The sequence below is a fragment of the Aquarana catesbeiana genome, linkage group LG11, assembly GCF_042186555.1.
Source record: "Aquarana catesbeiana isolate 2022-GZ linkage group LG11, ASM4218655v1, whole genome shotgun sequence".
Classification (NCBI taxonomy): Eukaryota; Metazoa; Chordata; class Amphibia; order Anura; family Ranidae; genus Aquarana; species Aquarana catesbeiana.
In genome coordinates, this window is record NC_133334.1 from 230,172,237 (window position 1) to 230,198,516 (window position 26,280).

Sequence of the window (26,280 nt, forward strand, 5' to 3'; positions counted from 1 at the left end):
AATGATTAATATATTGAAGGTGCTGCTGCTTAAGATACCCTGGATATTATAATGTGAGAGAAATGTATAAGCGCGCTACCCAATTCATATAAAAACAATGAATACAAATAAATCACACATAAAAAATGTGTCCATTTGTATAAAATATTGTGTCAAAAAGTTGATAAACAGTCCAACAAGTGCTCAAAAACAAAAACAAAAAATTGGTATATATTGAAAAAAGTGTTCACTCGATGTGTTCTTCAAATAAACTCACAGCCGCTTACCAGAGAAGTTGGATCTCAGGTTATAGAGATCAGATGCGCTAATGCAAGTATATTCAGCAAGTAAAATCCTCTCCTGGTGATCCTCTGCACACTGCACATCCTCAATGGGACTGGACTGTGAAAGTAAGTGATCTCTCTTGAATATGGACCATCTGCCACCGGATATTCTCAGATAAATGGATTAATGTAAGGAAAAGGCTTCATAATGTAGTACTTCATACAAAAAAGGTTATTTTCGTGTGAAGTACAACACTATGAAGCCTTTTCCTTCCATTAATCCATTTATCTGAGAATTTTCGGAGACAGATGGTCCATATTCAAGAGATATCCAGAAACTACCCAAAGGACCCTCATCAAAAGTTTACATACCCTGGTGATTTTGGCCTGATAACATGCACGCAAGTTGACACAAAGGGGTTTGAATCGCTATTAAAGGTAACCATCCTCACCTGTGATCTGTTTGCTTGTAATTAGTGTGTATGTATAAAAGGTCAATGAGTTTCTGGACCCCTGACAGACCCTTGCATCTTTCATCCAGTGCTGCACTGACGTTTTGGATTCTGAGTCATGGGGAAAGCAAAAGAATTGTCAAAGGATCTGCAGGAAAAGGTAGTTGAACTGTATAAAACATGAAAGGGATATAAAAAAAAATCCAAGGAATTGATAATGCAAATCAACAGTGTTCAAACTCTAATCAAGAAGTGGAAAATGAGGGGTTCTGTTGAAACCAAACCACGGTCAGGTAGACCAACTAAAATTTCAGCCACAACTGCCAGGAAAATTGTTCGGGATGCAAAGAAAACCCCACAAATAACTTCAGGTGAAATACAGGACTCTCTGAAAACATGTGGTATGGCTGTTTCAAGATGCACAATAAGGTGGCACTTGAAGAAAGGTGGGCTGCATGGTTGAGTCACCAGAAGAAAGCCATTACTAAGCAAATATCACAAAGTATTCCGCTTACAATACACCAAACAGCACAGAGACAAGCCTCAAACATTCTGGCACAAAGTCATTTGGAGTGATGAGACCAATATTTAGCTTTTTGGCCACAACCATAAACACTACATTTGGAGAGGAGTCAACAAGGCCTATGATGAAAGTTACATCATTCCTACTGTGAAACACGGAGGTGGATCGCTGATGTTTTGGGGGGGGTGTGAGCTACAAAGACACAGGAAATTTGGTCAAAATTGATGGCAAGATGAATGCATTATGTTATCAAAAAATACTGGAAGAACATTTGCATTCATTAGCCAGGAAGCTGCGCATGGGACGTACTAGGACATTCCAACATGACAATGATCCAAAACACAAGGCCACGTCGACCTGTTAATGGCTACAGCAGAATAAAGTGAAGGTTCTGGAGTGGCCATCTCAGTCTCCTGACCTCAATATCATTGAGCCACTCTGGGGAGATCTCAAACGTGCAGTTCATGCAAGACAGCCCAAGAATTTACAGGAACTGGAGGCTTTTTGCCAAGAGGAATGGGCAGCTTTAAAATCTGAGAAGATAAAGAGCCTCATCAACAAATACCACAAAAGACGTTAAGCTGTCATTGATGTTAAAGGGGGCAATACACAGTTTTAAGAACTGGGGTACGTACACTTGTGATCAGGGTAATTTGGGTAGTTTCTGTTGTGATTATGATTTAAAAAGAGTAAACACAGTTGATTGATAATAAATGGCTTCCACCAAACACTAACCATGAGTGAAAGGAAAGTTTGTGTTATCATTCATAGTCTCTGAAAAATGGCCAAGAAATCAAAAATTCTGCCAGGGTGTGTAAACTTATGAGCACAACTGTATATGTCAATTTTTTGTTTTTATTTTTGAGCTCTTGTTGGACCGTTTATCAACTTTTTTGACACAATATTTTATACACATGGACACATTTTTTATGTGGAATTCGAACTGTAAACATGTTTCTGAAATCAAAGACTGTGTTTGTGTTATTAGAGTACCATTTCAAAATAATGCTGTTTTTGTTAAGCCAAAGGTTATTTAACCACTTCAGCCCTGGAAGATTTGGCTGCTCAATGACCAGGCCATTTTTTGTGATACGACACTGTGTCACTTTAACTGACAATTGCGTAGTCGTGCGGTGCTGTACCCAAACAAAATTGACTTCTTTTTTTTCCCCACAAATAGAGCTTTCTTTCGGTGGTATTTGATCATCTCTGCGTTTTTTATTTTTTGCGCTTTAAACGGAAAAAGAGCAACAATTTTGAAAAAACACAATATTTTGTACTTATTGCTATAATAAATATCCCCATTTTTTTTTAAAAAAAGCTATTTTTTTTCTCAGTTTAGGCCGATATGTATTCTTCTACATATTTTTGATAATAAAAATCACAACAAGCATATATTGATTGGTTTGCGCAAAAGTTAAAGCATCTACAAAATAGGGGATAGATTTATGGCATTTTTATTATTATTATTTTTTTTACTAATAATAGGCAGCGATCTGAAATTTTTATCATGACAAATGATAACACTAGGGGGCGATCACGGGGTTAACTGTGTTCCCTGACTGTGTGTTCTAACTGTAGGGTGAGGGGACTGACTATAGGAGATGACAGATCGTGGTTCCTAGCTATTAGAAACTCACAATCTCCATCTCTTCTCCTCACAGAACAGGAATTTGTATGTTTACACACACACGTCCCTGTTCTGCATCTTGTGCCCGCGATCGCTCGTGGCCAGCGGTCATCGTGACTGCTGGTCATGAGCATTGGCACCCCCGCAGTGCAGCTATGCTATCCCGCTTAAAGGAGACGAGGTCCAGCTGCGACGGTTCGCGGGATCATGCTGACCTGCTGCAGTATAGTGACGGCGGCTGGTTGGCAAGTGGTTAAAGAGTCGTTATAATCATTAAATATAGATTTTTCTTTTGTTTGTTCACTTTGCCACATTCAAATCGAAAAAAAACCCAAAAAAAGTAAAGTTTTTGATTTGACTGATTCAAAATTTATAGATTTAAACGCTTCAAATCTAAAAAAAATCTGTAAATTCAAAGAAAATTTGAAAAAGACGTAAAACAAATTCCGAATACGAATTGAACGAATCAACCAAATTTAACGAAACTAAATAACTAGATTACCTAATCTAAACGAAACGAAAAACAAAGTTTTTCATCATGCTCATGGTCTAGGGTGTATAGCTAGTTTTATCTACACACTCCTGAAATATATGCAGTGCTTATATGGTGCAATATGAATGTCATTAAAAGATAATAAACTGTGTGCTTCATTGTCATTTTGCTCAGGTTTCTGTTGTAAAGAGTGAAGAGACCAAACTTCGTCATGAGGATGTAAGCCGACTCCTGTATGAAGTCCAGACCCTGAGGAATCAACAAGAGAACACAGAATGCCAGATGCAAGATATGAAACAGTGAGTTCTAGTATGCACGCTGAGATGAATAGGGCCAAGGTTCCTTTTTCTTTCTCAGAGAATAGGTTCAGGAACTCCCCACTTCTAAGTCACTTCGTGTTTCCGCCCCCTACCCACCTCCGAGCACTGACCCTTGGTTCTGCCCCATACCCAGCTCCCAGTATGGCCTCTTTTAGAGAATATAGAGCCAAGTATCATATTGTAGTGCAAAGCAATTTGTATGGAATTTAGTAATGATAACAAGAAAAGCAATAAAAAAGATCCTCCGCAGCCAGCAGCAATAACCCCCCCTCCCCTCCAGCAACAATAGACCCACAGCAGCATCAACAGATCTCCCAGCAGCCAGCATCAATAGACTCTCCAGCAGCCAGCAATAGTAGACTCCTCCCTAAACAGTAGATCCCTTCCAGCAACAATTGACCCCCCAGTAACAAAAGATCCTCCGCCAGCAACAATAAATTTTAAAGGTGTTTATTTGTAATTTTCATTATAAACAACCCAAACAAAGAAACAAGAATATACCATTTACATTTCGATGGCAGTAATAATGATAGCTACGCAGAGCTTGTCAAAAGATACAGATTAGGACAACTTATATTGAACTAATGCAGAATAGCATGACCTTAGCCTAAAAAAAGTCCAAGTAATTTGTACAACATAATGGGCCTGCTATAGCAACTAGAGATACAGAAAAAGGCAACCCCCCCCCCCCCCCCCACAGCCATTCACAGACAACCACACACTGCACCATGCCTACATATACACACACACAGATATTGCTCTCACCATCTGCATTAGAAAATGTACAACAGACCCATTAAAGAGATAATTGAGAGGAGACCAAATCCGCCACCTGAGAAGCCGTGCTGTCCAACCATGGCTGCCACACCTTAGTAAATTTATTTGAGCAGGCACACCCCTTGTAGATAAGTTTGTATAACGGCAGTGCCAGAATGATCAGACGGCACACATATGACAGGGTAGGAGGAGCTGAATTTCTCCAATGTAGCAGGATGGCCTTTTTGGTGTAGAAAAGGATCAAACTAAACCTAATGCCGTGTACACACGAGCGGACTTCTCGCCGGACTGAACTCCGAAGGACTTTTCGACGGAGTTCCGTCAGAGTTCCAATGGAACGAACTTGCCTACACACGATCACACACAAGTCCAATCGTTTCGAACGTGATGACGTACGACCGGACTAGAATAAGGAAGTTCATAGCCAGTAGCCAATAGCTGCCCTCATGTCGTTTTTGGTCCGTCGGACTAGCATACAGACGAGCAGATTTTTCTATAGGAATCGAGTCCATTGGAAAGGTTTGAAACTTGTTCTATTTATAAAGTCCGTCAGATTTTTAGACAGAAAAGGCCCGATGAAGCCCACACATGATCGAATTGTCCGACGGATTCATTCTGTCGGACCTTTGATGCCGAAAAATCTGGTCGTGTGTATGCGGCATAATACGTTTGCATATAAGAGGAACACAATTATCCAAGACCCCACGTAAACAGACTTCCAAGGTTTTAGGAGCTTGCAGGTCAAAGTGGGTTGTTAACATGTCAAACAAGCCAGCCTAGAATTGGGACAGGCTTGTGGAGGACCAAAACATATGCATGGCATTGGCTGAGACTTCTCCACACCTAGGACAGGATGCCTGCTCTGTCAATCCCATATGATTCAGTTTAGTGGGAGTATAATGCAGTTGGTGAATGAATTTAAAATGTATAAATGTATCCGCTGTTCTAATAACATCTTGCATAAAGGTCTCGGTGACCTCTTCCCAATCTTTGTCTGCAAGGTCAGGAATGAGTGCCTGCCACTTAGCACAAGAAGGTGCGAAGGGATGGAGACCTGTAGATTGTAAGGCATTATAAAACGTGGATACCAGTTTATCAACATAAGAGTCTGCCATAAGATGCTCTAAAGGAGATGTGGTCAAGTCCACACCCAGCAGTCCAAATTGTGCTTGTCCTGCATGACGTAATAAGAGGTATTTGAAAAACAAAAAATTATTGGAGATATCAACTCGTTCCTTAAGAGCATCAAAGGAACCAGCAACAATAGATTTCCACGTAAAAATAGATCCCGGCCAGCATCCGTAGACCCTCCATCAAACCCCATCACCCCTTGCCATTGCATACATGCAGTGCTGCAGGTGCTGGAACTGCGTTCCCCCATGTTCCTCCTGAAAAAAAGCCCTGGATAAGGTTGTACCCAATGTATAGGCAAACTAGGCATGTCACAAAGTAATGTCTTGATGGATAAAGCTTATAATAATATTTTATTATCCCATTACTTTTCTTTAATTTTTAACTCTACCTGTATCATTAAATAAAAATAACAGAAAATGGTGGAAGATGGTGAACTCTACTGAACCCCATTCAGCTAGTTCTGCAGCACACATACCACAGCTTTGTTCTGTGTCCACAACCTGGTGCTGGATGAATAACGTATCCAGCCCCGGGTTGTAGCTACTTTCATTTCCTTCTGTACATGATTGGTTATGTAAAGTGAGTACCCAGTACTTCAGCACCTAATACACCCAATATTCTGCTGTTCCCTACATACTGCTGTCCACTCCAAGCTGGCCCTTGAATTACTGACAGCTCATTGTAACCTAGAGATATATATAAATAGCCATGGGCTGTTATAGTGAAGTTACACTTTAAGCACATAAAAATATTGCTGTGCGCATGCCTCAAGCATGCGCACAGCTGTCACAAATAATCGCAATAATGTGTGTAATATGTTCATTTCCTATGATCGTCAGCTCCATGTAGTGGTCATAATGCAGTAATGTAGTATTTTCCTCATTCAGGAAAATACTGTATTATGGCCACTAGATGGAGCTGACAATCATAGGAAATGAACATATTACACACAACATGCCAAATGTTCGTAAAATCTGTGCAATTGTAGCTGCACAGCATATGTTTTTTTTTTTAAATAGACCTCTTAACATCAGCAAACATTTTTTCTTGGTGACAAATCTTTGCACGTACATCTTTTGCACAGCAAAATAGTCTCTAAAAAATGAACCTTTTACAAAATCACAGCAGTGATGTTACGCTGTTAAGGGGAGATTGGATCAATATTCGCCAAAATGCCGCCTATTAATTAAGAGCTAGTGACATCCCTGTGTAAACTACAAAGTGTTATATACGTTAATCATGTTACTAGTTCATAGAGATTTATAGGCTGAATACGCGTTAAATACACTATATTACCAAAAGTATTGGGACACCTGCCTTTACACACACATGAACTTTAATGGCATCCCAGTCTTAGTCCATAGGTTTTAAATTGAGTTTGCCCACCCTTTGCAGCTATAACAGCTTCAACTCTTCTGGGAAAACAAAGTTTAGGAGTGTGTCTATGGGAATGTTTGACTATTCTTCCAGCAGTGCATTTGTGATGTCTGGCACTGATGTGGACGAGAAGGCCTGGCTCACAGTCTCCAATCTAATTCATCCCAAAGGTGTTCTGTCGGGTTGAGGCCAGGACTCTGTGTAGGCCAGTCAAGTTCTTCCACCCCAAACTCACTCATTCGTGTCTTTATGGACCTTGCTTTGTGCACTGGTGTGCAGTCATGTTGGAACAGGAAGGGGCCATCCCCGAACTGTTCCCACAAAGCTGGGAGCATGAAATTGTCCAAAATGTCTTGGTATGCTGACGCCTTCATGCCGTGTACACACAATCGGATTTTCCGACAGGAAATGTTGGATGTAAGCTTGTTGGCTGAAAGTCCAACAGTGTGTATGCTCCATCGAACATTTGTTGTCGGACTTTCAGCCAACAAATGTTGGCTAGCAGGTTCTCAAATTTTCCGCCAACAAAACCTTGAAGTCCGTCACACAAAAGTTCACACATGCTCGGAATCAAGTACGAGCCAGAAGCACTCGGTCTTGTAAAACTAGCGTTCGTAATGGAGATATCACATGACTATTAAACTTCCTTTTTATCGGCTCACCGTACGTCTTGTACGTCACTACGTTCGTAATTGTTGGCCAACATTTGTGTGGCCGTGTGTATGCAAGACAAGTTGGAGCCAACAACCTTCGAACAAAATTCCACGGTGTTGTTGTCGGACTGTCCGATCGTGTGTACGGGGCATTAGAGTTCCTTCACTGGAACCAAAGGGCCAAGCCCAACCACTGAAAAACAACCCCACACCATAATCCCCCCTCCACCAAATGATTTGAACCAGTGCACAAAGCAAGGTCCATAAAGACATGGATGAGTGAGTTTGGGGTGAAGGAACTTGACTGGCCTGCACAGAGTTCTGACCTCAACCCGATAGAACATCTTTGGGTTATACTGTATTAGAGCAGAGACTGCGAACCAGGCCTTCCCGTCCAACATCAGTGCCTGGCCTCAAAAATGCGCTTCTAGAAGAATGGTCAAACATTCCCATAGACACACTCCTAAACCTTGTGGACGGCGTTCACAGAAGAGTTGAAGCTGTTATAGCTGCAAAGGGTGGGTCAACTCAATATTGAACCCTAAGGACTAAGACCGGGGATGCTATTAAAGTTCATGTGTGTGTAAAGGCAGGCGTCCCAATACTTTTGTACTTTTGACAATATAGTGTGTGTGTATTTATTTATTTATTTATTTATATATTTATTTATTATTTATTCTAAGAAGATTTTCCTTGGTTTCAACTTCTGTGTCTTGACCATAAAATAACATTTCCCCATCTGATAGCTCAAAATAATCAAGTAAAGAAATTGCAAAATTAGATCTTTGATCCTTGATGGACCTTTGATGTTTTTTTTCTGCCCCTAAATGCCCCTCTTTGTTAAACTATCTGTCCATGCACACATGGCATTTACAGGTGTTTAGAAGCAGGAGCGTTAAGAGGGCAAATCTTAAACGCGTCAAAATCAGAGAGAAGAGTTTGGGCAGGAAAAACAGCAGACACTCCTAAACGCATGTAAACGCACCTAAACGCTTTGTATGTTTAGCTCTTGACCATTCATTCATTTCGATGCCCAGAATAAATTACTATTCTGGCCAATGAAATGAACACTAAAACACTTGATGCACCTGAACACATTTAAATGCACCTAAGGCACTTTCTCAATGCAGTTTTTCTAAGAGCTGTGTGTGCATGAGGCCTTTGAGCATATGTAAACCATAACAATAAACTTTTCTTTATTGTAATCCCTTTTGGTCTGGTAAATATAACATTAGTTAATGGATATGCTCACCTTTCCTCACATGTTACACCCATATTCAGGGTGTAACATGTAACATGTTAGTGATGCAGCAGCCCCCCGCACCACCCTGAGCCCCCGTTGTGACAGTGGGCCAAGGATCTTCTCTCCGCATCCACTGTTGCAACTTAAAAAAAAAAATGACCATGCGGGGCTCCGCCCACCTGGCCGCACAATTCTTTCACAGAGTTCTATGAATGAGGGAACTGCAACTACCGTGCAGCTGATGGCTTGTAGTTCTCAATGAACTGCCTGGTGAGTGCTCTAGGTATTTTTTTGATGATTCCTGTTATCCAATAACTCCCTGCCTGTATGAGGTATGGGTAGACAGCTACACTGACAGTCTCCAGGAGCCTGAGATTGCACCCGTGATCTGCTGATCTCAGGTGCAATGCTTTACAGGATCCTGATAAAAAAATAAAAATTAATGCTCATTTTTTTTACCTGCAAAAAGATGTGCATTTATTTCTTTATTTTTATAAAAGTGAACTTCTCCTTTAAAAGTATTTTGTTATATCGATAAGGGCAAGAAAATACCTGTTGACCATGCCAAAATCTGAAGCTTCAATTGGGCTTTAAACAAAGGATATTAAATATAAAAGAAACAATGCCAGTCAGCACTTCTGATTCTTTGTACTATCCACATTAGAGGGGGAAAACACCAGCATTCCACATTAACCATTGGCAATATCTGCGGTAACAAATAAGGTCTGGTTATTGTCTTATATCAGTTTAATGGCAGTGTTGCCTTTAGTGAGGATGAGCTCAGGCATGTTCGCACAGCCCACATGCAGAGCCCGCCAGGAAGTCAGCACTGCGCTAATCACAGGCAGTGAGACCTCTCCAGATGCGCGGCTGCAGAGATCGGAAAATGTCTCACTGCCTGTGATTAGCGTAGCGCAGTGCAGACTTCCTGGTGGGCTCTGCATGTGGGCTGTGCGAACACGCCGGAGCTCATCCTTAGTCTTTAGTGTCTTAACCAAACTCCACTAGATGGCTTACTTAGTCATTAGTGCTCAGATTAATTGTGCAGGCCATAGGAATAAGCTGTGATAGAACCCCGCCTCCCCACCTTGCTCAATCAGAGAAGACTACTGCTGTCACTGTAGTAGCAGTAACCATTTAGTGGCCTAGCACCCCCCCCCCCTCCAATGCAAGGAAGGGCAGTGTTGGAGACGGTTGGATTGAGGGATAGGGTTGGTAATCCTGCTTGTTCCTCTACTCCCCCTAGACATAATGAGCATGTAACTCTTAGCGTGTGGGGGGGGGGTGGGGGGGGGACTTACTGCAAGAGTAGATTTCTTCAAATTCCTGCAGTTGGGCTTTAAAGTAGGTTTAAAGTTTAAAGGGGGGGTTATTGTTTATGGTGGGGAGGGAATTATTGTTTAGGGTGGAGAGGGGGTTATTGTTTAGGGTGGGGAGGTGGGTTATTGTTTAGGGTGGGGAGGTGGGTTATTGTTTTGGGTGGAAAGGGGGGGTTATTGTTTAGGGTGGAGAGGGGTAGGGGGGTTATTGTTTAGGGTGGAGGTAGAGAGGGGTTTTATTGATTAGGGTGGAGGGGGGGGTTATTGTTTAGGGTGGAAGGGCGGGGAGGGGGGTTATTGTTTAGAGTGGAGAGGGGGAGGGGGTTATTGTTTAGGGTGGAGAGGGGGGAGGGGGGTTATTGTTTAGGGTGGAGAGGGGGGAGAGGGGTTATTGTTTAGGGGGAGGGGGTTATTGTTTAGGTTGGAGAGGGGGGAGAGTGGTTATTATTTAGGGTGGAGAGGGGGCAGCGGGTTGTTGTTTAGGGGGAGAGGGGGAGGGGGTTATTGTTTAAGGTGGAGAGGGGGTGGGAGGTTATTGTTTAGGGGGAGAGGGGTTATTGTTTAGGCGTGGAGAGGAGGTTATTGTTTAGGGTGGAGGGGCAGAGAGGGGTATTATTGTTTAGGATGGAGAAGAGGTTATTGTTTAGGGTGGAGGGGCGGAGAGGGGTTGTTATTGTTTGGGGTGGAGGGGCAGAGAGGGGTGTTATTGTTTAAGGTGAAGGACCGGGAGTGGTGTTATTTTTTTGGGCGGAGAGGGGGGTATTTGGGAACCCATACACTGCCAATCACTGCACTACAACACCCAGCAGACCTGCCCTCCCCCTCCGAGAAGTTCTGCAGCAGCAAAGCCTGGCTCAGCGCAGGACACACTACTAATCAGGCAGGCGGATCTGTCACCCCACAGCCGCCCGCAGAGGAGCCCGAAGAGAAGAAGCAAATTGCCAGAGGACACATAAACGGAGCTAAGGGGGAGGGGGCGGAGCCGGAATGGGAGGGGCAGAGCCAGGCGGGTCCACTGCAGGGAAGGGAATTCCCCACTGACAGCTAAAACGTCATTGGTTGTTAAGGATGCGGCAGCCTCGCTCCTTAACAACTAATGACTGCCTGCATTCTTTTGTATACAATTCATCTGTCAGCTGGGGAATCTCGCTAACAGATGAAAGAGCCGAACCTGAAGGTATCGGTTTCAGATATCGGGGCATTTGCACGAGTACCGATACTCGTGCAAATGCTTAGTATCGGCACCGATACTGGTATAAACCCTAGTTTAAACCCATTAAAATCTCATATAAGCTTTAATATGGTAATATGTAAATTTTAAGTAATTTCCAATCTTTTTAATTCTTTCATTCTTTTTTTTTGCCAGGCAGAATGAAGTTCTATGGCGTGAAGTTGTCTCTCTCAGACAGAACCACTCCCAGCAGCAGAAAATTATCAACAAGGTTAGTTCGTTGGTCATCTTCTTTCTAGAACTTGATTATGGAATGATTTGCTCTTCTTGAGCTACAGCTACGACTAAAGTATAGTATAATAAAAATATCTCAAAAAAAGTGTCTTAATAACCCATAGCTATCAATATTTAAATACGGGAGGTACCATTGTTGGCTTGCTTTGGAGGATGTATGGGCTGTCACCTTGATCCTGGATTCAATACTTGATGATTTGCTACACTGGGAAAACCATGTGCATGTAGGATGACGTGACTATCAATATGCACCTGCTTTCCGAGTAATAAAGCAAGTGGAAAAAATGATCTCCTGAGCATGCACCTTTTAAGCCGTGTACACACGACTGGACTTTTCTACCGGACTGGTCCGACAGGACGAATCCGTCGGACAATCCGACCATGTGTGGGATTCATCGGACCTTCAGCTGACTTTTTTTGTCAAAAATCAGACGGACTTTAGATTTGGAACATGTTTCAAATCTTTCCGACGGACTGGAGTCCGGACGAAAAATCCGTTCGTCTGTATGCTAGTCCGACGGACAAAAAAGGACGCAAGGGCAGCTATTGGCTACTGGCTATGAACTTCCTTATTCTAGTCCGGTCGTACGTCATCACATTCATACCAACAGACTTTCGAACGGACTTTAGAACCCCTAACCCTGATCTTTATTTTTTTATTTATTCTTTATTTATCACTATTCTTATGTATTTGTTTATTTAGTTAGTGTTAGGGGTTATGGTTAACCTCTAACCCTAGCCCTGGTGTTTATTTATTTATTTATTTTGCTAGGGTTAGGGGTACCCCTAAAAAAAATTAAATACAAATAAAAACAAACACCAGGAAGAAGAAGATGAAGCAGATGAAAAAGCTGAAAAACATAGCAACAAATGATGAAACAGGTAATATTTTTCTCTATTGGCCAAGAAAAAAGACACCCATAAAGCGTGCAACAAAAAAGCGACGCTCACGAATGAATGCAGCAGATTGTTGATGATTGAAAAGGCACAGTTAGGAAGATTTGCTTATTATGGCATGCGAATGTGATAACAGCAGATTAGACCATTTAAGACTTTATCTGACAGTTATGTTCCCGAAATATGTTCAGCCAAGGGGCAGAATCCTGCCAATCAAGTTTACTATCTAAGAGGAGGGTAAACATTAGAATGGTGATGGCAAAGGCTGGGGGTGAGTAGATCTGGTTCATACCATATCAACTGCATATCTTTCACTTCAGGGGAGGATGGGGACTTTCGGCCCTGAGGGACAAAGGCAGCCAACAGGCTCTTTCATGGTAAGGACAGATCCTGGTAGGCTAAAGAATGTGCACCACACAAATATGCTGCTGTACCTTAGTGACAGGTGGGCATGATGAAAGGTGTGCATTGTGTTATAGGACATAGTTAGTCAGAAAATGAAAATGGGGGGGGGGGAGCAGGAGTTAATGAAAGTAGGGTGGAGGGGCAGTAGGACTGGATTGTGGAAGAGAAAGAGAAAGAAGCAACAAGACTGAAATGTAGAAGGTGGGAAGAGAGGAGGTAATGAGAACAGATTGTGGAAGAGGGGAGAAAAATCAACGGGGATGGACAGCAAAGGAAGTCAATGAGATGGAATTGTGATAAGATATATGGCATTTGCTCCTAGTTGCAAGCTAAATCAGTGCTGCTGGAAGACTTTCCTAGGCCAGGTGCTAGAATCACAAATCTAAACAGGCCTAAGCAGGAAAAAGTATCTACGGTTTATAAGACCTAGCAGCTGTCCATAGCTTCAGGTCCTACTTTGATCAAGGTCTGAATGGAGGCCAGTTAGGGCTGCTAGCCCAACATATCTATTTGTGCTGGCCTAGGGGGCTCCCACCATCCATCCCTGTCTTCCATGTGTCACATATATTAAATAATATGTTGCCCTAACATTTCATATTCCTGATATGTTCCTGCTGTGTCATGTACCTTTGTGTGAAATCCCTGGTGTTTCTCTGCTTTCCTATTAAAAACTGACAACACTAGGCATGGGAGAAAAGCATGGTCAGTTTTCTGTCTGTGCTTGGAACTCAGCCTGCTCTCCTCCAGTGGTTAGACCTGTGCTGACACACCTTCCTCCCTGCACAGCCATTCACTGGAAGACTAGCTATTTCTCCTCCCCCCAGCTCTCTGAGTTCCTTATGCAACTGAGAACAGAGGGTATGGTATCACTTCTAAAAAAAGGGGAAAAAGGTATTTATAAAGTTTTTTATAAGTATACAAAAATGTTTTTTCTTTCCTTTGTATTTTAAAGCAGTTCTTCGATCACTTGTGCAAAGATTAAAAGTCAGCAGCTACAAAAACTGTAGCTGCTGACTTTTGTTAAACAGACAGTCACCTGACCAGAGATCCATCACCCAGGTTGTTTTTTTCATCAACTTTTGGTCCCAGGCGCCAACATATTAACTGTGGGCAGCCGGATGCCCACTGTCCATGCGCGAGATACGGGAGAACTTCCACTCAGAATGCCTAGGCGATCCGAGCGGAAGTGGGACCAGGTGCCCACAACCCATCCCCCTAAAAACCGATGTGCTAAAAATGTCAGGGGAGGGGGTTAAGAGGAAGAAGAGTGGAACTTCCTGTTTTCGAGTGGTGAGGGGATAGAGCTGGTGTCAGATTTGTATTGCTGTCTGTGCCTTCATTAGGAAGATTCATCCTCTCTAAATATAACTAGGAATTAAAGCAATGTAAGTTCAAAATTATGAGTTGCCACCAGAACAAGAATAGAGAGGTAATCTTTCAATAGGGATACATGTTCCCTCCACAACTATCTAAGTGAGGATTTCCCTCACATTGGAAAAATATCTTTCCACTTTCTGTTGAGCCTACAGGACAGGAAGTGAAGGGAAATCTCCCCAATGAGTCACGCACACAACCTTCACCTTCTCTATGCAAAACGGGGGAAAAAAAGTTTTGGCTTTAATTATACTTTAATGATAGATTGCAGAGGTGAGAGTCTAGTTCAGGGTTTCTCGACCAGGGTTCCTCCAGGGGTTGCTAGGGGTTCCTTGAGCAATTGCTACCTCTCAGATACGTTCCCACTGACACCAGTGATCCTTTTAGCTATCTGTAAGGGGTTAATTCCACAAATGTAAGGAGCATTCTTGCCGCTGACCATCACACTAATGTATCATGAGTTGTAGATATAGTAATTTTTAGCAGGGGTTCCCTGAGACTGGAAAGTTCTTCCAAGGGTTCCTCTGTGTTGAAAAGGTTGAGAAAGGCTGTTCTAGTTGGTGTAATCCTGGACATAAGAATACTTAAAACTGAACTCCAGGAGGGCAAATATTGTCTAAATAAAAAAAGGCAAACAAAATAGGTGAACCACCTTGAGTCAAAAGTTGCCACATCCCCAGGCTAAATGAGAAAGAAAGGTCTCCCATGGGACTTTTTTTTGCATCCACAACAACAACCAACAACAATAATATAAAAAAGAATTACATTTTATTGTACAAATTTATACTCATAAAGTCACTTAATAAAAACACATTTACATAGATGCTCTGGCTTGGAAAATATACACCCATACACTGTATACCCCTGAGTTCTAGGCATATAAAAATCAATATGCATATAGCATTATAAGAGACTTTCTTTGCCACATTTTCCCAACGTGTTGTGATTGATATATACAATCTTCATCGGGGTAATAGGGGTACCTGCATATGAGGAAAATAAAAAAAACATGCTACCAAAAATAGATGTAGTATTATCAATAATTCAATTAATACATACAAGTCAACAACTCACACAATGCCTAGAGTAGTGAATGAAAGTCGCTCAATATTCACCTTGAGGATCCCAAAAGTGTATATAGTCCCAGCGCCAGGGTCCTCTTTGATGGCTACCACTACCTCCAGGTGCAGGGCATAGTGATGGGGACATGTTGTGCCCCATCTTCGTCAATCTGTACCTGGGGGAGTGGGAGTGATCTTTTCTCTCAGGCAAAGGCCTCTCATTGTATTCTTGCCACATATCTACATGGCACAGGTACATCAATAATGTTTTCCTAGTCTGCAAGGGGTCTGAGGAATTGTTGACCCAGTGCTTGACAGCTATGAAGGAGAATGACTATAACCTTTAATTTACCATGTCCCGTAGTCGCAAAACGGTTACATTCTTGGACACATGGATAATCAGGGAACCCAATAGATGACTTTCCAGCAGCTATGCAAAAGCACAGCTGGCAACACTATCCTACATGTCACCAGCTTTCACCCTCAACCTTTTAATAATTCCATACCATACAGTCAACACCTCAGGGGTATACAGTATGTATTGATGTATATTTTCAAAGCCAAAGCATCTGTGCAAACATAAATTCTCAATTGAAGTTCTCAAATCCAATTCAAAATATATATAATGTCCCAAATTAAAAATTGTGATGACGATTCTTCTTAACACAAACAGAAGCGTGAGCCAAAACTGAAGACCCTTCACGGCATTCAGTCAGGCAGCCTTGGAATAGACATCTGATACTCAAATAACATGTACCAAGAAGAAAGCACTGGATAGTGTAAAACCTTTTAAAACCACTGTTTATTACACTAAAATAACACTCACATAAGAAATGAGCATATTGCCAAACAAAACCGGCTGGTGACGAAACGCGTAGGAAAGTGTCTATGTCATTGCGTGTACTGGAAGTGATGACAAATGCCATTGTTACCTGTAGGGTTTTTTGGCAATAAACACATTTACAGTTTACTTATGTGAGTGTTATTTTAGTGTAATAAACAGCGGATTTAAAAGGTTTTACACTATCCAGTGTTTTCTTCCCTGTTCATGTCCTATGTGGGAGTATCAGATGCCTTTCCCAAGGTTGCCCGACTGAATGCTGTTATATGGGGATTAACTCCCAAAAGCCTGTTAAACCTTCTTTTAACTAGGGCGTCCTTGCCACATGGTAAGCATACATCTGACTCCTTTGGTGGTGGTCTGCCTTTTGAGGTGAAAGGTCTTCGGTTTTGGCTCACGCTTCTGTTTGTGTTAAGAAGACTCTTCATTACAATTTTTCACTTGGGACTTTATAAATATTTTGAATTGGATTTGAGAACTTCATTTGAGAATTTTTTTATTTAGCGTAGCATGGTGGTTACAAGTTACATTTACTGTAAAAAATATCTCACAGATGTGTTTGCAGCTTTTATTTATTTGTCTATTTTTCATTTAAGGTTGGGCATGAGCCCAGTATTTTTTTGTGTTATCTATGCAAACATATTTTTATTAAGTGGTTTTACGAGTATAAATTTGTACAATTCTTTTTTTTTTTATATATATTGGTTGTGGTTTTGGCTGCAATAAAGTCCCATGGGAGACCTTTTTCTTTCTCAATAAAAAAGGCATGTGTATTCTTACTTGAATCTTGGTGTGCTTTGTGTATTTCTTTCAGATCTCTGTAGTAATCCAGTGGGAAACTTTTCGTCTGTGCAGGAGCTTCATGTTATAAAAATTTATCAAAGTAATATTTGAGCTGGGAGACTCTTATAAATGCACCACCTCCTTAAAATATGACAAAACAGTATATACCCAAAAAGCACAAAATTGGAGTTTTAAGGTGAAGAAAAATCAAAAAACAATATTTCCAAAAAAAATATATAGAAAATTTTATTACATGAATATTATAAAACAATTTGTAAAATTCAGGCCATATCAACCCAGATCAAGGTACAAAAGTGTGATTGTCTCTACATGTTTCACCACAAACGTGGCTTCTTCTGGAGCATTTGTAGAACTTTGTTATTTAATTTTTACCACCTTTTAGATTGTTCCAATTGATCCCCCAGACCAGGAGTCTTCAAACTGCGGCCCTCCAGGTGTTCAGGAACTACAATTCCCATCATGCCTAGTCATGTCTGTGAATGTCAGAGTTTTACAATGCCTCATGGGATGTGTAGTTCTGCAACAGCTGGAGGGCTGTAGTTTGAGGATCCCTGCCCTAGACCCATCAAGAGGTTATATGGGGAACGTCTGTGCCAAAAAGAGGACAGAGGGGCATTGCCCTATAGTGACACCTAGTGTTTCAAGGTGGCCATTTCACTCTGTTACCAGTGAAGCTCCTAACCTGTTCAAAAGGGTTAATCCCGTGTGATAGATTGAAACTAACTATTCAATCTTCACTAGTTAAAGTGGTGTCGTACTGACACTGAGCCAAGGAACAGTGGTGAATTGAAAGAGGAAAGTGCCCAGATGGCATAATTACCCTGAAAATTTGCTGGCATCAGAAGAAGTATATGTATGGAAAAGGATTGAAATTTTGATCAATCGATTCGTTAAAAATCCTTGAAACACTAGGTGTCACTATAGGGCAATGCCCCTCTTTCCTCTTTTTGGCACAGATGTTCCCCATATAACCTCTTGATGGGTCTAGGGCAGGGATATGCAATTAGCGGACCTCCAGCTGTTGCAGAACTACAAGTCCCATGAGGCATAGCAAGACTCTGACAGCCACAAGCATGACACCCAGAGGCAGAGGCATGATGGGACTTGTAGTTTTGCAACAGCTGGAGGTCCGCTAATTGCATATCCTTGATCTAGGGGATCAATTGGAACTAAGATCAATCTAAAAGGTGGTAAAAATTAAATAACAAGGTTCTACAAAAGCTCCAGAAGAAGCCACGTTTGTGGTGAAACATATAGAGGCAATCGCACTTTTGTACCTTGATCATTTGGATTGATATGGCCTGAATTTTACAAATTGTTTTATAATATTCATGTAATAAAATTTTCTATATATTTTTTTGGAAATATTGTTTTTTGATTTTTCCTTGAAACTCCAATTTTGTGCTTTTCGGGTATATACTGTTTCTTCCTGTAATAAAGACCACCCCCTGCTCTCTTTCCATGTGCAGGGTGAATGGTCATATCTCCGCCCATTCCTATAGTTTTCTGCAAGAGGTCTATAGTGGGTGGGGCCTGCTGGGTCCCTGCCACAGCTCTGCTCTCTGCTGAGGCTATGTACAGCACAGTAATGATGTCATCAATACTTTGCAAGGTAATAACTGGATTTGAAAAGGCATTTGGTACAAACAAAATGGATTTCTATCCTTTGTTGCTGTTGAGGAATACTTTTAAATGAACGTTTTTGTGCCTGAAGTTCAGCTTTAAGGTTGAAAGATATCTGTTATCAGTTTTTATGGTTTGGAATGAGTTGTCATGTTTTTGATACCAAGTACAGTGAGACATTTGTTAAGTGTTTCTTAATGAAATATGCTGTTTTTCTAATGCTTGGACCATACAAAGGGTGAGAGGGCGGTGAGTTCTGAAACTAATAACCTGATGCTGTGCTTTTTCCTGACAGTTAATCCAGTTTCTGTTCGGGCAGCTGCCTCCGGGCCCCTCCAGCAGTGGGATAAAGAGAAAGATGTGAGTGCCTGTAAGAGATCACCACCCTCACAAAAAAAAACCCCCACCAAAATCACAAGCTCAGCGAGGCCCCTGGGTGCAGGTCACCTGACCCAGTCACCCTGGTGATAAGCGCTGAATGGACCTGCTGAGTCAGATCTGCTGACCACTGGCTTTCAGAATACTGTGTACAAAATGCCCTCTCAGCTCCTGAGACTATTGTGGGGGCAGAGAGAGGGAGAAAAAAAAAAAGGAACTGGCATCCCAGCAAACCAAATGTCCAGCAAAGAAATACAGGAGATATAGTTATGAGCATGTGGAAGGAATTTATAGTGTTTACAATGGCACTACATTACGTAGATGGCATAGACTACATGACGTTTCCTAAAAAAGATTACCATCACCACTGATTGCATCTCTTTACATGTTGGCAGTAAAATACACAACAGTCATATTCATAACAAGAGAGAATGTACCAGCAATCACAAAATATATGCCTACCAAAATCTTTATACTTGTGGCTAAACAGACTACTATAGTTTGCCACCAAGAGTCATTTTACTTTAGATGTAAAAGTGTTAGTAATTTTATTACTATTACAGTTAGGAATTGTACTATTTTGCTTTTGCATTAATATGACTAGAAGATTGCTTTAGTTTTAGTGGTGTAGTTAAAGTGGAGTTCCAACGTCCAATCAAATTTTTTTTTTTCCAAAATTCCTAAGTTCATATAATATTCATATAATGTCCCACTCACTTGTTTTTTCAAAATTACCCCTGATGTCAGTTTTTGTATGTAAAAACAACTTATATTCTGTGTTACTGGCAGTTGTCATCTTGCCTGTGGGCATGTGAAGCCCACAAGCTACCAGCATGCACCGCCTGTCCCCGCGCATGCGCATTATGTACACTTCGCAGCGCCGTAAGCTTCCAATGATGCCATCACAACGGGCATTGTCGTCGGAAGTGCCCGCTCCGTTGTGATGGCGACGAAGAAAAACAAAACCACACAAATCTCATTTCAGCTGGCGTCATCGCGTCACTTCCGGTATCGGGATCTCACGATATTTAGCGGCAGCTAGCCACACTGACTCCTGGGAAGATTGATTCATAGCTCCCAGGAGACAGTGCGCCGCCCCAGGAGACAATGCCCTGCCGTATATGATACGTGATACCTGCGGGTGGCTGACACAGGAAACGCCACATTAATACCGCATTAAAAGGTAACACTTAGGGAAGAAAAAAAAAAATCTTGCCTTTTGATTATGTATATTATGCAAGCTTGGTAATAAGCTTAATTTGGGAAATTGTGTGGAACTCCGCTTTAAGGCATATGTAAGTCAGGGGTCTCCAAACTACGTCCTGCAGGCCACATGCGGCCTGCCATAGCTCCCAACTGTCCCTGATTTCGAGGGACTGTCCCTGATTTGGAACAAAGTCCCTCTGTCTCTCTTTCCCCCTCATTTGTCCCTCATCTTGGTCTGATCCATATAGTTGTACAGTAAAACCTTGGATTGCGAGCATAATTCGTTCCGGAAACATGCTTATAATCGTTCCGGAAACATGCTTGTAATCCAAAGCACTTGTATATCAAAGCAAATTTCTCAATAAGAAATAATGGAAATTCAGATGATTTGTTCCACAACCATTTATTCATAGGTCTTTCAGTTTATAGTCCATGTAAAAAGATTATAGCAATGTGATAGGTTGTGTAACCATAAAATGTCCATCCACAAATGGAAGCCTCCACAAGGAGATTAGAAGCAAAATCCAGCTCGAGCTACAGAGTATAAAAGAGAAGAGAGGCGCCTTTAAGTGTAGCAATATGGTTACATTTAATGAAGGTAAAACATTGAGCAACTCACATGATTGATGATTAAAACTGGCACATCTAAGTATGCAGGCATCCGGGGTAAAGATGTCCACATAGACCGTCCTCCGCACCGCCGACTCTTACCACTGTCAGACGGCAATCGTGACCAGGAAGACTACCCTGCAGTAGAGCGATCTGAAAGCGAGGCTTGAAGCGCTCGTGGAGTGCAGCGTGGAAGGGATGTCATCGATGGTGGTCTATGTGGACATCCAACCATGTGAGTTGCTAAATCTTGTACCTTCATTAAATGTAACCATATTGCTACACTTAGAGGCACCTCTCTTCTCCTTTATACTCAGTTGTGACATGACGCTACTTGTATATCAAGACATCGCTTGTATATCAAGTCAAATTTTATGAAAAAATTTTGCAAAACGCTCTCAAACCAATTTACTCTCAAACCAAGATTTTACTGTATATAAAATGCACTACTTATCTTTCAAAAAGTGTTTCCCAGTACTAAGTCTTTCATCCAATTTCTAAATTGCTGCATTTGTACATTTCAAAAGTCAATATAAAGAAATAGTAGTGGTAAAAAAGGTACTTGTGGGTTTAACCATTAATTGTTTTTTTTTGCTTAATTCTCCTTTCCGGGGGTGTGGCAGGGGGTGTGTCCTATGCTACATACGTTTGCTAAAAGGTGTCCCTTGCTCCCATCTCAAAAAGTTGGGAGGTATGGGCCTGCTACAAGATTTTATCCAGTCCACAGCTGATGTGCACAGTCCACTCTGTTGGAGATTGATTGGGACTCTAATAAAAGGTGGACCTTGATGTAAAGGGGGACTCTGATATAAGAAGGACTCTGATGAAAGGAGGATGTAAGGGAGGTACTGTGGACCTCACTGTAAGGAGGGACTCTTAGGAGGACCCTAATGTAAAAGGGGGACTCTGGGGTTGTAGTTAGGGACTTTAAGGAAGCCATGACCTGGTGAGGTCACGTATTTCCATCCCTAAGGACTTTAATTGAAATTATGACCTGGTGAGGTCAAGTATTTCCATCCCAGTCTGAATCAAAGGAAAAGGTCTAAGCCAGAAAGAGGTGGGATTTTATATGAAGCACATGACTGCAAAAGGGTACTAGGGTGAACATAAGGAAATGTATTGAAAACAAGAAGGTAGTATCAAAAATACATGGTAACATACATATAATACATGATGGAGAGTGCAGCTGGAGCATGCAAATAATGCTGGTAGCAAGGATGAAAAATAACAAGGTAATGACAATAAACATGACAGTAACATCTGATTGTATCACCACGAAAAGTTTCTTATTACATTCCACCCCCAACTAGCTTTACATATCTTACGCTTTTACTCATACCAGTCTCATTCCAGATATCTCGCAGCTTGCTCATGATGAGTGGCACTTAAGCCACGAAACGCGTAGAGCTACCGGATGCTGTATATCTACCCATTTTACCTCTACCTTTCAAGTTTATGGAATATTTACCCTTCCAGGCTCATCAAGGCCATAGGCCCTGCAGGCAATACTTTGCATCATGGTTTTATAAAAATTCCTTTCGTGGTGAACCAGGAAACTTATTGTGGTCATACAATCAGATGTTTTTGTCATGTTTATTGTCATTACCTTGTTTATCTTTTATCCTTGCTATCAGCATTATTTGCATGCTCCAGCTGCACTCTCCATCATGTATTATATGTATGTTTCCATGTATTTTTGATACTACCTTCTTGTTTTCAATAAATTTCCTTATGTTCACCCTAGTACCCTTTTGCAGTCACGTGCTTCATATACAGTCCCACCTCTTTCTGGCTTAGCCCTTTTCCTTTGATTGTAAGGGGGGCTCTGATGGAGACCCTATTGTAAGGAAGGACTCTGATGGGCACCTTGATGTAAAGGGAGACTCTGATGAAAGTGGGATTTAGGGGGCACTTTGATGGGGACCTTACTGTAAGAAGAGTCTCTGATGAGTACCCTGATGTAAGGGTGACTCTAATGGAGAGCCTATGTAAGGGGGGACTCTAATGAAACGAGGATGTACGGGGGGACTCTGATGGGGAGCTTACTGTAAGGAGATACTTTGATGACGAACCCGATGTAAGGGGGACTCTGATTTAAAGAGACTGTAATACGATAGACTGAACGTATTTTTGTTCGAACTTTATTAATGGCTCAAGTTTAATTGGAATTTCTTTGCTTTGTTTTATTGAATACATTTCTCTGTTGTTCGGAATGATATCATGCTGATTACTCTCCAGGACAGACACCTCAGTACAGAAACCCCAGCTCCCCTTCCCAGTACAGACACCCCCCACATATTACAGAACCCTCAGTACAGACACCCCCCCCCCCCCCTCTAAAATCACTCATTAGTTGATCGTGTACAGTGGGAGCTCGGAGTAAGGGGAAGTTCGGGCAAGGAAAGAGAGTAATTGGTGGGGCAGGGCAGGAGAATTCCTCTCACTTTTATCTTCCACTGTTACTCAAGCAGTAGGTTCGAACTCACTGAGGGTGCTGCCGTTTGTATTGAAGTGTGCTGCAGTGGAGTGCCGTGCAACACAAAAAAATTGTCAGGCAGCAGCACCCCCAGCTAGTCTGCAGACCGCACCCCCTCCCCCCCTGCACCCACATTTGTAATCCACTTGAAATTACACTATATTACCAAAAGTATTGGGACACCTGCCTTTACACGCACATGAACTTTAATGGCATCCCAGTCTAATGCCCTGTACACACGGTCGGACATTCCGACAACAAAATCCTACAATTTTTTCCAACGGATGTTGGCTCAAACTTGTCTTGCATACACACGGTCACACAAAGTTGTCGAAAAATCCGATCATTCTGAACGCGGTGACGTAAAACATGTACGTCGGGACTATAAACGGGGCAGTAGCCAATAGCTTTCATCTCTTTATTTATTTTGAGCATGCGTGGCACTTTGTGCGTCGGATTTGTGTACACACGATCGGAAATTCCGACAACGGATTTTGTTGTCGGAAAATTTTATAGCCTGCTCTCAAACTTTGTGTGTCGGAAAATCCGATGGAAAATGTGTGATGGAGCCTACACACGGTCAGAATTTCCGACAACAAGGTCCTATCACACATTTTCCGTTGGAAAATCCGACCGTTTGTACGGTGCATTAGTCCGTAGGGTTCAATATTGAGTTGACCCATCCTTTGCAGCTATAACAGTTTCAACTCTTCTGGGAAGGCTGCCCACAAGGTTTAGGAGTGTGTCTATGGGAATGTTTGATCATTTTTTCATTTATATCCCCAAACTATTCCCACAAAGTTGGGAGCATGAAATTGTCCAAAATGTCTTGATATGCTGACGCCTTAATGCCGTGTACACACGATCGGACATTCCTACAAAAAAATCCTGGATTTATTTCCGACGGATGTTGGCTAAAACTTGTCTTGCATACACACGGTCACATAAATGTTGTCGGAAATTCCGAACGTCAAGAACGCGGTGACGTACAACACGTACGACGAGGCGAGAAAAATGAAGTTTAATAGTGCGGCTCTTCTGTTTGATTCCGAGCACACGTGGAAGTTTGTGCGTCGGAATTGTATACACACGATCGGAATTTCCGACAACGGATTTTGTTGTCGGAAAATTTGAGAACTAGCTCTCAAATTTTTGTTGTCGGAAATTCCGACAAAAAATGTCCGATGGAGCCTACACACGGTCGGAATTTCCAAAAACAAGCTCCCGTCAAATATTTGTTGTCGGAAATTCCGATCGTGTGTACGCGGCATAAGGGTTCCCTTCACTGGAACTAAGGGGCCGAGCCCAATCCCTGTAACCCCCTCCACCAAATAATTTGGACCAGTACACAAAGACAGGTCCATAAAGACATGGGTGAGCAGATTTGGGGGGGAGGAACTTGACTGGCCTGGACAGAGTCCTGACCTCAACCCGATAGAACACCTTTGGGATGAGTTAGAGCTGAGAATGCGAGCCAGGCCTTCTCGTCCAACATCAGTGCCTGACCTCATAAATGCACTTCTGGAAGAATGGTCAAACATTACCATAGACACACTCCTAAGCCTTGTGGACAGCCTTCCCAGAAGAGTTGAAGCTGTTATAGCTGCAAAGGGTGGGCCAAATCAAAATTGAACCCTACAGACTAAAGCCGCGTACACACGATCGGAATTTCCGTCAGAAAAAACTTGGATGATTTTTCCGATGGAATTCCGCTCAAGCTTGCCTTGCATACACACGGTCACACAAAAGTTCTTGAACTTTCGATCGTCAAGAACGCGGTGACGTACAACACTACGACGAGCCGAGAAAATTAAGTTCAATGCTTCCGAGAATGCGTCAAATTGTTTCCGCGCATGCGTGATTTTTTGCACATCCGAATTGCATACAGACAAATGCATTTTCGGATAGGAACTTTTCCCGAACGAAAAATAGAGAACATGCTCTCAATCTTTTTCTGGCTGGAATTCCGCTAAGCAAAAGACCGATAGAGCATACACACGGTTGCATTTTCTGACAAAAAGCTCTCATCAGAGTTTTGCTGCCGGTATTTCCGATCGTGTGTACGCGGCATAAGAGTGGGATGCCATTTAAGTTCATGTGCGTGTAAAGGCAGGTGTTGTTGTTGATGTTGAGTAGGGATGAGCCCGATGTTCAAGTCGAACATAAGTTCGACTTGAACATTGGCTGTTCACTCGTTCGCCAAATTTAGAACATTATGGGGCGTTCGCGGCAAATTTCGTGTGCCGCGGAACGCCCCATAATGAACTGCGAGATCGCAGTGCATTGGTGTCCTATGATTGGCCGAAGCGTGCACCTGACCTGCATGCTTTGGCCAATCACAGTGCGCTCTGCTGACAGAGCCATAATTGGCCAAAGGCAGGGTGCCTTTGGCCATTCATGGCTCAGGGGGCTAAGTCCATTCCCCACACTATGTAAGGCTGCTTACATAGCGGCCGTACATAGTGTAATGAATGAGAGCAGCAAAATTAAATTTATAAAGAAAAAATGTCATTTAAAACTGTTTGTGGCTGTGATGTATTGTCGGATCCCGGCAATATACATAAAAATCGTTGTAAAAAACAGTGTGAGTCCCCCCTCTAAATCCATTACCAGGCCCTTAAAAAAAATGGCATGGGGTCCCCCCCGAAATCCATACTAGGCCCTTCAGGTCTGGTATGTATATTAAGGGGAACCCTGTGCCAAAATTTAAAAAAAAAATGGCGTGGGATGCCCCCCAAAATCCATACCAGACCCTTATCTGAGCATGCAACCTGGCAAGCTGCAGGAAAAGGGGGGGACAAGAGAGCGGCTCCCCTCCTGAACTGTTCCAGGCCACATGCCCTCAACATGGGGAGGGTGCTTTGGGGTCCCCCCAAAACACCTTGTCCTCATGTTGATGGTACAAGGCCTCATCCCCACAACCCTTGCTCGGTGGTTGTGGGATGTCAACATGGGGA

The 26,280-nt window shown here is 42.2% G+C and overlaps 1 protein-coding gene across 1 annotated transcript in view; it reads left to right on the forward strand.

The window, feature by feature from the left end:
- LOC141111740 (heat shock factor protein 4-like) overlaps positions 1 to 26,280 on the forward strand; it is a 123,311-nt gene that overhangs the window by 48,449 nt on the left and 48,582 nt on the right. Inside the window, exons 4-6 of the mRNA XM_073603880.1 lie at positions 3,536 to 3,660; positions 11,551 to 11,626; positions 18,950 to 19,014. Coding sequence (XP_073459981.1) covers positions 3,536 to 3,660; positions 11,551 to 11,626; positions 18,950 to 19,014 — 266 coding nt within the window. The remainder of the gene's footprint in view (positions 1 to 3,535; positions 3,661 to 11,550; positions 11,627 to 18,949; positions 19,015 to 26,280) is intronic.